Source organism: Panthera leo, chromosome D4 (genome assembly GCF_018350215.1).
Source record: "Panthera leo isolate Ple1 chromosome D4, P.leo_Ple1_pat1.1, whole genome shotgun sequence".
NCBI classification, from domain to species: domain Eukaryota; kingdom Metazoa; phylum Chordata; class Mammalia; order Carnivora; family Felidae; genus Panthera; species Panthera leo.
The window spans coordinates 89648206-89660525 of record NC_056691.1 but is presented as its reverse complement, the minus strand read 5'-3'; the positions used below and the strand labels follow the sequence as shown (position 1 = coordinate 89660525).

At 58.8% G+C, this 12320-nt stretch overlaps 1 protein-coding gene across 8 annotated transcripts in view; it reads right to left on the bottom strand.

Annotated features, from left to right (window-relative positions):
* NTNG2 (netrin G2) overlaps nucleotides 1-12320 on the bottom strand; it is a 65818-nt gene that overhangs the window by 35964 nt on the left and 17534 nt on the right. For all 8 annotated transcript variants that reach the window (XM_042913189.1, XM_042913191.1, XM_042913192.1 and 5 more), the window contains exon 4: nucleotides 817-1460. In XM_042913189.1, coding sequence (XP_042769123.1) covers nucleotides 817-1460 — 644 coding nt within the window. The remainder of the gene's footprint in view (nucleotides 1-816; nucleotides 1461-12320) is intronic.

The following is a 12320-nucleotide window of genomic DNA, read 5'->3' as shown; positions in this document are numbered from 1 at the left end:
CTCCCCGACTGCCACGCCTCCACACGTTATCGCGCATCATTGCCGTGAGCGTCGAGTGCTGTCTGCAGGACCGCGCCGGCTCGCACCGGTGTCCCCCGGAGCCCGCCCAGGCCACCTTTTTCTGTTGCTGATCTCAATCTCTTTTCAGTGTGATAAACCGTAATTGAGCGCGTAACAGTTTGGCCAGGTTCTGGGAGTCCTTCCAGCAAATCATTAGGCCCGAGGGTGGTCTCGGGGACCCCCAGACACAAGCACCAATTCACGGAGTTGCTGGACAATTACAGAGCACTCCCTGAGCGCATGGCTTTCACCCAAGCCCTGCCCACACTGCCCAGCTCCGCTGGTCTCCTCTAGGCCTTCCAGCCCTCCAGGCCCTACGGGGGGGCCTTTATCATCCACCATTCACCTCCCTCCACGGAAAAACCCGTGTGGCCACCACAAGCAGCCTCGTGGGTGAAATACGACAAAACATCCTGAGAATCAGGTGACATCTCAGGAAGAAGGTAACATCCTGGGAACCAGGTGATATCTCAGGAATCACGTGACATCTCAGGAACCAGGTAACATCCCGGGAACCAGGTGACATCCTGGGTACTATCTAACCTCCCAGGAATCAGGCAACATCCCGGGCACCAGGTAACATCCCGGGAACTAGGTACTGTCCTGAGTCCCAGCTCACATCCCGGGAACCAGGCACTGTCCTGAGTCCCAGCTCACATCCCGGGAACCAGGTAACGTCCTGAGCACCAGCTCACATCCCGGCGCGCCCCTCCCCGCCCCCCCCCCCCCCCCCCCCCCCCCCCCCCCCAGGCTTACCTGCCAATGACCTCGATGTTGGAGATAGCATAGAAGTACTTGTAGAGGTTCTCCCGCTGCACGTAGGTGCCCCCCAGCGCCGGGCGCAGCAGCCTCATGCGCAGGTCCGTGAGGGTGAAGAAGTCCTTGAGGCCCTTGGCGCTCTCCAGGCGCGTGTAGAGGTTGCCCATGTTGCGCATGTCGGGGCCGGCGAAGATGGCCAGGCGGTCCCGCACCTCGAAGCGCACGTGCTTCTCCTTCTTGGAGCCCGCCCAGCGCGAGTACTCCTCGGTGCACAGCACGCGGTGGGCGCCCGACGCCGGCAGGTCGCGCGCCCGGCGGGGGGCCATGCCGAAGGCCTCCGTGCAGTCCTCGGCGTAGAACTGGTAGGGGTGCCACGTGCGCCCGTTGTCCAGGGACTTCTCGAGGACCATGGCCGTGGGCCGGCCGTACTCGAAGGTCACCACCACGTCGTCTGTCAGCTCCACGCTCTTGTTCCACGAGAGGGTGATGTTGGCTTCCAGGGGGCTTGGGTAGCGGCTCCACGTGATGCTCTGCCAGTACGTGGCCAGGCCCTCGTCCTCCCTGTCGAACATGAGCCGGGGCGGGTGGGCCAGGTCCGGGTTGGACGCGTCGCACTCGTTGCTGCACAGGTAGGGGTTCTCCTGTAGGGGGAGGAGACGGCAGGGATGGGCGCCGGCCGCTCGGGGGGGGGCCCCGGGGAGCCGCGGCCCGGCCCGGCCCCGCCCCCCCCCCCCCCCCCACCGCGTGCCCGGGTGTCGACCGGGAGGTCGGGGGGCCCGTGGTCTGGTGTCCGGGCGCCGGGCGCCTCTCCTGGGCCGGCAAGCCGTACCCGTTTCCCCAAGGCACACGAAGTCACGCAGGCCCACGGCTTCCCAAGGAAACACACACTGGCTCCTACTCCAAATACAGACCATCAAGAAGGGAGAGCGTGTGCGATGGGCTCCTCGTGGCCCGCGGGATGAAGTCCTACCTCTTCAACACAACTCTTCAGCACTCTCCTTCCACCGTATACCTGGAGCCCAGTCTCCCCCTCCCGGGCTCCCGTCCTCCACTCCCGCCGCCGTGTCCGTGCCCCTGAGCCTTTGCAGACGATATTCCCTCTCCTCGACGTGCCCTCCCGCTCTCTGCCGGCCTTGAAAATTCCTACTCACGTTCTTCACCCTTTAAACATCTCCCACCCCAAGACGCCCTCCTGACCTACTTTAAACGGTACCATCAGTAGCAACCCGAGTGGGTGCGGTAGAGAAAGTCAAAGTCACGGCAAATATTGGTTGAACCGCCACCCGGCGTCAGGCATGATGTCTCCGTTACAGACCTCATGCGGAGTCTGGGCGCGCCGGGAGGTTGCTGGGTGAGTCTCAAGAGGGTGCATCTTTGTGGCGGGTCACTTCCGGGGCCTTGGCACAGGCCTGGCGGGCTCAGTGAGGGGGGGGGGGACGCTGGCTCGGCCCCCCATTTTCTCTGCCTCCTCCCCGCCTGCCCCCCAGGAGGCGGGCAGCCCGCTCACAGCCATGGATGTGGCCCCTCAGCTGTCACAGATGCACCAGGCCAGTGCATACCCTAACAGTAGGGGAAACTGCTCATGGGGAGACAGAGGGTCCTGGAGACTCTCTCCACCGTGGGGCTCAGTTTTCTGTAGGCCTAAAACTGTTCTAAAACATAGGCTATTAATTAAAAAAGAAAAAAAAAAAAAGCCGTCACAAAGAACCACAGTGCCCAGACGGCTCACGGGCCTTTTTGATGAATATTTCAGGTCTCTGGTTTGCTCAGAGACAAAAAAGCGTGGATGTGAGTTAAAGTCTCTCCCTCCAAAATGAGCCACCGGCTCCCACGGGGGGAGTGGGCGCGTTGCCTCCTGAGAGGCCGGGCTGGTGCCCCGGCCAGCATCACCGCTGATGCCCTTTAGTGGGGGACGAGTTCCCAGGCCGCCCCGGGGTCCTGGGTGGGCAGGCTGTCCCCGGAGATTACTGCGGCAGGCTCCACAAAGCCTTGACCAAAATAGCTCTGTCCTTGGTCCCCCGTGGTGCCGCTGTCCCTCTCACCTGGCCCGGGCCCGCTGATCCTCAGGATGTGCAAACCTCGGGATGGAAGGGGTAAGCCGCTGAGTCCAACTCCTCGCTCAGCAGACGGGAGAACAGGAGAACAGGAGGGACTGGCCCAGGTCCCCTTGACAGGGGGTCGCGTTTGAGGATGAGGCCTGCTCCTGTCCTAGACAACCTCAGGGGTGTCCTGAAACGCGGGTGACTTTGCAACATGGCAGGGACAGGCATCTGGCTCTGCTCGTGGGGGGTCCCAGCTCCCTTGAGCTCCAGCTGAGTGACCTTGGGCCATTGCCCTGAATGGGAAGGGGGCTGAGAGGCTCCCTGGGGATGGCCCAGCGGCCTGCAGAGGCCAGGCCTGGTGGCAGGAGGGCAGCAGGCTGCGAGGGTTAGAGGAAACAAGCCCCCCTGGGGGGACAGCCCCTGCCCCAGTCCCTCTGCCGGCCCCCAGCGGAATCCAGAGGCAGATCTGGCTCTGGTCATGCCATTTGGGATGGAGACGCCCCAGAGCTCACACATGGACACTGGGGGCAAGAGGACCCTAGGTTGGCATCCCCACCCCCCCACCCCCCCAGCAATCTCACGCTTCCCACCCCCAGTTCCCCTTCTACTGCTGCTGGTACCCTGTTAACGGCTAACTTGTGTCTCCCTCCAAATCCCTCCCTAAACATCAGGATCTCGGAATGTGACTGGTGGGAGATAGGGGCCTTTAAAGGGTGATTAAGTTAAAATGAGACCATTAAGGGGCATCCAGGTGGCTCAGTCAGTTAAGCGTCCGACTTCCGCTCAGGTCATGATCTCGTGGTTCGCGGGTTCGAGCCCCGTGTCGGGCCCTGCGCTGACCGCTCAGAGCCTGGAACCTGCTTCCGATTCTGTGTTCTCCTCTCTCTCTGCCCCTCCCCCACTCATGCACGCTCTCTCTTTTTCTCTCTCAACAATAAATAAACAACAACAAAAAAAATGAGACCATGAGGATGGGTCCTGATCCAACACGACTGGTGTCCTTGTAACGAGAGGAAGTTTGGGTCCACAGAGAGACACCGGAGGCACGTGCACACAGAGGGGAAAACCACGTGAAGAAGAAGGAAGAGGGTGGTCATCTGCAGGCCGAGGAGAGAGGCCGCAGAAGACACGAGACCTGCCTGGGGCTTCAAGGGTCACACCAACTTTGATCTTAGACTTCGGGCCTCCAGAGGCATGAACAAATATGTTTCTGTTGTTTAAGCCACCCGGGACCTAGCTCATCCCCAAGTTGGGGACAAAAGGAAGGTTAGGGTGGGAGCAACAGTTCAGAGGGGCAGGACTGAATTGTGAGTTTTTTATGATTTCCCCAGAAGCCCCCTCTGGGGCTCTCTCTCTGCAAGCCTGGTCTCCGGCACGCCGTCACCAGGTGACATCATACTTCGTGCGCATCCGGATAACTCCCATCGATCCAGCACCGAAGGCTATGCCTTTTCCCTGGTTGCCTCATCTCCTCTCCCCTCTGAGTCTGTGCTCCTGTGGCCACTCTCCCTCCTCGGGGTTTTCAGAGCCCTACCCCCATGCACCTCCTCCAGGAAGCCCTCCTTGCCTGACTCAATATTTAAACCCCGTTCCTTTGTCATCCATCCTGGGTTATCAGGGTGTTCATCTGGGACAGCGTGGGAAAGCCTCTGTATAGGGCCTGGACCTCAGTAGCCGGTCACTAAGTTAGAGTTATTACGGTCATCATATTAATCAGTTATTCACGTAACGACGCTTCGGTTAATACTCCTCTATCTCTGGTCGGGTGTCGATATTATTCCTGTCAACCCTCCTAACTGCTGTGACTCACCCACACTTCACCTTTCCCCGGTTTTTTCTCCACCCCCCTGCCTTACCTCCCCTGCCCAGCCTCTTGGGGGACCCCACGGGGGGACATCGGATCCAGCACGACCCCCGGCTGCGTCAGCCTGTCTGTTACCAGGAAGACTGACACGGCCCGCTCTGCCAGGGGACGGGGGGCTCCAGCTCGGCTGCCGACACCATGCGGCCTTCACCTGCAGTGCCCTCTGGCCCCCCGCTCCCCCGGCCCGGGAAGCAGATGGTCAGAAACTAATGAATCAGCCTGTGCATTTACCAGCCCCGCGCCTGCTGCTGAACGGGCTTAATCAACAGCGAGCACGATAAATACATCCCAAGCCATCGCCAGCACAAGTCTCTCCGCCTCTCTCCCATTTCACTTCTTCCTTCCGCCGCCCTGCCCTCGCGCCCCAAGATCTTTGAATTCCATTTAACCACTTAGGGGTGCGGGGCGTGTCCCCTGCTGAAGGCGATGTCCACGCGGAACCAGCCGTCCGTCCCAAAGGGCGAGGCTCTGGCCCTCGCGTTCCTTCTGTTCTCCCCTAGCAAGGGTCCCGAGGAGGAGCCTGGGGTGAGGGGCCCAGTTTACCCCAAGCCCCCACCCCCACCCCGTCCCAAGGGCTGTGCTTCAGCTCATTACAGCAGGTGCGAGGGAGGGGCTGGAGGGTCGGCGTCTCCTTCCTCAGTTTGCACATTTCCACCCGTCTCTGTGAGATCAGGCTAATAATGAAACAAACAGTCCAAATAATGCCTAGTGTCTAATACCTGGCCTCATACCAGAGAGAAAGTTAGGGGGTGTTTGAGGCACGCCTTTAACCTTTTAGGATGATACCAAAGCCAACATCTGATATTATCAAAAGCAGTAATTAGTTGTTTAGACCTTTTACGAATAGCACCAAAAAAAAAAAAAAACAAAAAAAAAAACTAAAGAAATAAGAATCATGTCCCTAATTAAAAGCTTTGAAACTTTCTCCCAAAAAAAAAAAAAAAAAAAAAAAAAAAAAAAAAAAAAAAAAAGTCACACACCACATTTTGCATCAAATCCTGGGGATTCATGGGGTCCCATCTCCCCATTTAGGAGCCCCGGTTCTGGAGTCTGGAGCAGTTAAGGAAACTGGCTTGGAGCTCCACAAGTCCTGGGTTTAATCTCAGCTCTAGCCCTTGAGGCTGTGTGCCCTCGAGAAACTTGCTTTACCTCTCTGAATGTTACGTTTCTCATCCAACCTGTGAGATAACGCGCGTGAAATACCTAGAAAACGTCTCTGCAGCAACGATTATTCAACAGCAGCTCCAGACACACTCGCTCAGGGGCTTTCCTTGCAACTTTCCTTGGGAAGAAGTAAGGCTGAGGGCAACCGGCTCATTAACAGTAAAATCAGAGCCTCACATGAGCCGCCGGCTGCCTTGGGGACCGCGGGCTCGGGAGAGTCTAGCGATCCCGCCGTTCACCGAGCGCTAACCGTGTGCCAGGGCTGGGCACCCATTCCACGTGGCAGACTCCCAGCATCCCCCCAGGCGGTCAGTGCTCCCGAGGACGTGCCACCCCCCACGTCACTTCCTCTGAGCACAGTGGGATCCAGCCAAGGAAACCTTGGGGAAGCCCAGCCCGTCCTACCTGCCTGGCTGCAGGCTCTCCTATCTCTGCAGACACACCCAGGAGGGGTGGGGGTGGTGGGGAGGGGCAGGGGCGCAGGGCGAGGGGAAGGCAGCCAGCTAGGACGACAGCACCAGAGAACGGGGTGGGAACAAAGCGACAGACACACCGAGCAGGAGTCGCTTGGGAAGAAGTATCCTACGGAGAAACCATTTCGTACCACGATCTTCAAACCTATCCGCGGGCTCTCGGATGCTTTCGCTCTTATGTCATTTTCTGTGCAAAGGGGCGACGGGGGCGGTGGTGGTTGCCGTTGGGAGTCAGAAGCCAGCCTGGAAGCAGTGTAGACGACAGCTTCGGGCGAAAAACATAATCGAGCAGGAAAGCCAACTGTGAGCAGGGATGGGGGTAACCGTGCCCAGGGGAGGTCTGGCTGTCTGGACCAAGGAGCCTGGGCGGGGGCAGCGACTGAAACTGTAACCAAGCCTCAGGGAGAGGAACCAACAGCTCTGCGAGGACGGGCCCGCATCCTAGCCCGGCTTGAGATGAACAATCCCCGACGGGGCGGGCCGTGGTGACGTGTGCAGCAGTGTCAGAGAACTCCCCCAGGCGCCCGCCGGCCACACACAAACCCCTGCACCTCCCCGCTGGAGGGGAAGCCCCGCGAGGGCAGCGGTCCCACCCGCCTCCTTCCTCCCTGCAGCCGGGACCCTCGGGGCTGCTTGGGAAAACTTGGCGGAGTGGACAGAGTCCAGCGAGGGCGAGAGGGCTGACTTCTCAGGGCCCCCGTGAGAATCACACTAGGCTCCGCGTGGCAAGCACCTTGCGTGACCCCGGCTCGCCAGCGATGGGTGTAGGGACAGCACCACGGCCGCCGGCTGGGCAAACAGCACGGTCCACACCCCACGCGTGGGCCGTCCTGGAAGATGGGGTCCTTTCATTTACGGTCTACAAAGGAGGAAAGGCTGAACAATGTCTCAAGGTCACACTGCTTTTTTGTTTGTTTCTTTGTTGAACATTTATTTATTTTTGGGAGGCAGAGAGAGACAGAGCGCAAATGGGGGAGGGGCAGAGAGAGAGGGAGACGCAGAACCCGAAGCGGGCTCCGGGCTCCGAGCCGTCGGCACAGAGCCCCACGCGGGGCTCGAACCCACGGATCGCGAGATCGTGACCTGAGCCGAAGTCGGACGCTGAACCCACTGAGCCCCCCGGGCGTCGCAAGGCCACACTGCTTCGAAGGGGCCAAGTGGGACAAGAAGCCAGGGAGTCGGGCTCGGTGATGTGGCAGGAAACTATGCCCTTCGCCCAAAAGGGAAGGACGCCACCGCCCCCAGACCCGTGCCGCTCGCTCCCTTGAGAGTCAGGTTCCACGGGGAGGCAGACAGCCCATGGCTCTGCCACCCAGGCGTGTGGGCAGGCCCAGGGAACAGTTTAGCAGCTGACAGATTTTTCTGAACCTGTCTGCCGAGTTGCCAACTGAACTGTCTCATGCTCAGCCCGTCAACCTCGGCGCGGCTGGAGGCATCTGCCGGTGGGAGGCGGGAGGCTGCCAAGGAGAGCCCTGGGGAGGGGTGGGGGGCGAGGGGTGCCAAGGCGGAGGGACGAGGGGCAGGGCCATCACCAGGCATCCCGAGGGCTCTGAGGGTCAGGCGAGGCAGCACCAGCTCCCTCTTGCAGAACTGGACTTGGGCGAGCAAAGGTAGGGGAAAGGCAACAGGCAGCTGAACCAGCCCGTCCCTCCACCTTGCAGGATGCTTCTAGAACTCCGGGGGAAACTCTTCCAGCCTGGGCAGGTGTGTCAGTCAGTCCTAAGTCCCCTGACCCATAGGGTCACGGATCTGGGATTCAGGTGATTGTCCCTAACCCCACGTATGACCCTGGGCGGGGACCTGCCCTGTCGGTGCCTCAGTTTCCCCATTCGGGAAATGATCGAGCTCTGACACTGACCTCGCCGAGTCCACGTTCCTCGGCCCCCCACCCCACCTGGGAGGAAGGGCACAGAGGGAGGGCAACCCCTCCTCCCTCCACTCCAGGGAGAAAGCCAGGGTGCCCAGGGAATTCTCCCTAACAAATTATTTCCTATTTATTGGTAAGAGAAGTTGCAGCGGGGATAAATTATTAACTAAGCGGAAACGAGATTCTGTCGCGAGCAGATTCTAATTCCAGCTGCCCTGGCGGTCTCTGGCTCCCCACCCCCTCCCTCCCTGACCTCTCCTCCTGGGGTTCCACTGACCCCTGTCTCTGTGGCTCCCCCCTCCCCAACACCCTCGGGCCCCGCAGGCTTCTCTCCCTCACCCTTTTGGGTTTCTGTTTGAGCTGGAGCCTGGACCAAAGCAAGGTCACCCCTCCCTGCTCGTGAATCAGCAGAAAGCGACCCGAATGGCATTTCAGGGCAGAGCTGTCGCTGGCCAGGGCAGCTCCTCTTGGTTTTTTTTTCTTTTTTGGTTTGGTTTCTTGTTGGAGCCATTTCTTCCCAGCCCAGCCATTACTCATAGGAAAGGCCAGGAGCCTGGACAAGGGGCTTTCCCTGGCCTCATCCATCCCGGCAATGAGCATCCAGAGGCCACGGCGACAGCCCCCCAACTCGCCCCCAGCCCCCAGCTCCCACCTGCCACAGTGGGCTTCTCCTGGTCAAAGGTCCACCTCAGACCCCCCGGACCCGCCCTGACCCCAGTTATTCAACTGCCCAGATCAGCTCTCCACTGTTCCAGTTGCCCAAGTTGTGTGGGAGGAAAGGGAGGCCTTTCACTTCAACCCTGCCTACAAGTTACCTCCTTCCAGAACCTTCCGTGACTGGGACTGCACTCTAGGACAGCAGGGACCAGGTCCGGCCTACCCGTTCCCCACACTCCCCAGTGACGATTTGCATGAGGACCCCCAGCCATTGGCTGCCACCAGAGTGTTCGTCGAGCCCTTACTCATGAGGGCACCTTCTCGCCCGTGCCAGTCAATCTCTTTGCTCCGGCGCAGCTCAGAGAGGGTGAGCAACCTGCCCGGCACCACCCAGGGAGGACTGTGTGGCTAGCTGGCTTCCGACAGCCGTGGGAGCAGACGGCTGAGGTTGGTTCTAGAAGCCAGCAGGGACCCCCACCCGCCAGTCCCGTGCCCCACCTCTGGCTTCCCCGACAGACACAGCCAGCAAGACCTTCTGGTGACCAGAGGGCATCAGGTTGCCCTGGAGGACTGTCCAGGAGAGGGTCAGCTGGGAAGCCAAGGTCGGAAGGACAAGGGTGCAAATGTCAAACCCCCACTCACCAGGAGGGCAGGTCTAATAGGACTGATTTCCTCCCTCAACTGAAGAGCCAGAGGGGATGGGTGGGGCCTTGTCAAGGCTCTGGCCAGACAAGAGTTAATCTCTCCAGGAGCTTAAAATTGTATAGCAGTCTCCCCCCCACCTCATCCACACCGGATACTTTCTAGTACCCCCAGTGGATGCTTGAAAACCCAGATAGTACCAAACCCCACATATACTGGTTTTTTTCTTCTTTTTTAATGTTTATTTTTACATACATTTATTTATTAATGGGGGGGCGGCGGAGAGAGAGAGAGAGAGCTCGTGAGCAAAGGAGGGGCAGAGAAAGAGGGAGAGAGAGAGAATCCCAATGCGGGACTCGATCCCACGACCGCGAGATCTCGATCTGAGCTGATATCAAGAACGACGCTCAACTGGCTGAGCCACCCGGGTGCCCCTACCTTTTTGTTTTTATTTAAGAAATCTCTACACCCAGGGGGCCCTTGGGTGGCTCTGTCCGTGAAGCGTCCGACTTCGGCTCAGGTCACGATCTCGCGGTCCGCGAGTTCGAGCCCCACGTCGGGCTCTGTGCTGACGGCTCGGAGCCCGGAGCCTGCTTCGGATTCTCTGTCTCCCTCTCTCTCTGCCCCTCCCCTGCTCATGCTCTGTTTCTCCCTCTCTCTCAAAAAGTAAATACACGTTAAAAAGGAAAAGAAAAGAAATCTCTACACCCAACGTGGGGCTCCAACTCACGACCCCGAGATCAAGAGCTGAGTGCTCTTCTGACGGGGTCAGGCAGGCAGCCCATGCCGTTTTCCCCTGTAAGCGCACAACTATGATAGAGTTTCATTTACCAATTAGGCACAGCAAGAGAGCAACAATGGTGACTAACAATAAAATAGAACAGTCATAACCAATCACGGTCACAAAAGTTATCTGAGTGTGGTCCCTCTCACTCTTCCTGTGCTGTCCTCGCCCCTCTCGTGATACGAGGCGACGAAAGACCTACGTGACGGGGTGCGGTGAGGCGAGGGATGTGGGCACGGGGACACAGCGTGGGGCCACCGTCTGACCCAACGCCAGGAGGGAGATCATCAGCTTCCAGACCACGGTTGACTGTGGGTAACTGAAACCACAGATAAGGGATGGCTGCTGTACTCTTAAAAAAAAAAAAAAAAGGATGCATTCTGTTTTGCCCTGGGCATATGTGGATTCTTCCCACAGCCAGATTTCTAGGAATGTTCGGGGTGGGGAATTCTATCCCAGCCGAAGGGAGCCTGTACCGATCCCTATGGTCCCCCCCCACGGGCGGCTTCGGCACCCCAGCCCCTCACCTGCTACCACATCACTGACCAGGCACGTGCAGGCATCGGTCTCAGACCAGGAACGGCTCCCCCTCCATTTGCACACCCCCAGCGACAGGGAACTCATTACCATAAGAAGCAGATAGGCCAAACTAGACTGCTAACTCCCTAGAAAGTCTGGCAGTATATTTTGGCTCCCACTCCACGTACTTTCTTTGCCCCAGGCCCCCTTGCTTTTGCGTTTTGGTCCTGTTTTCCCTGCTTATGCAGTAAACAGTTTCTAATTGATTTGAAGAAGCATCTAGAGAAGCTGGGTTCGCTGGAGCCCTCCTCCTCCCCCATGTCAGGAGCTCAAATCCTTCCCCACCAGGGCCAGCGGGAAGGCTCGGTGCCTCCTCCTGCACAGACACAACCAATTCGGCCAGGGAGCCGCCTGCCCTGCTCTCCGTCCCCCCTCCCAGCACACCCCACTCCCCACCCGAGGCCCCCCCACCCAAACAGCCGGATGCTTTTGCTTAATACCTTTTTGCAAAGTAAAGGAGAGATGGGGGGATGAAAGAAAGGAGAGAGAGAAAGGGAGAGAGGAGAGAGAGAGAGAGAGAGAGAGAGGGAGGGAGGGAGGGACCGGGCAGGGTGGGGGCAGGGTGCAGGGAGGAGAAAAGCCACATCCAGAGAAGCCGGGTAAAGTGCATTATTGATTCAGGACTCAGAAAATGCTTAGAGAGTAGGAAACGCGCCTGCTCTTTAAAAGCTTGTGCAAAGCTGAAGCTACACGCATGCAGCCTTCCCAAAGAGGGCCTGCTCTGCTGACATGAATATTTTATCAGGGAGGAAAGAAAAAGTGGTACGGAGGACTTAAATGCTGGGGTGGGGGTGGAGGGCAGAGCGCGGAGCGGCCCCCCCCAGCCCGAGAGCAGACCTTGGCCTCCTTGCCGAAGAGCAGAGCAATGGGGCCTCGGTGGTCCCGAAAGGGGCACCCACTGAAAGGGGAGGGTCCGGGAGGGGTGAGGTGCGAAGCTTGATCCGAAGCCCCTCCCCTAACCTTTGCCCTGCCACTACCAGCCCTCCCCCACACTCCCCTGCTGATCCCCGGAGGCCACCCCTTCGGATAAAGTCCAAACCCCAAGGGGTCCTGGCTCTGCCCAGCCCCCACCATTCACGCCCCGCTCTGCCTTGTTTCTGTTTTGTCTTAAACTTCCACACTGAGTATTGTCACTGGACAACTGGGATCATGATTTTTCACGTGAGACTTCCTCCTCTCTACGCGTGACAATCCTACGAGCTAAGGCACAAGTCCTCATTTTGTTTTTCAGATGAGGAAACGGAGGCACGGGCAGGCACCGTGCCCGATGGGACCTCGGTGGGCAAAAGGCAGAACCGGTGTTACAAATTTGCAAATTACGTGCTCTACGGGAAGCCTAGCAGGCTACCTGTCCCTCGCCATGCAGTCATTCCTTGGTTTAGGGGCAATTTCACGGCTTTTTGGGCCACAGATGCAAGAGTGGACACAG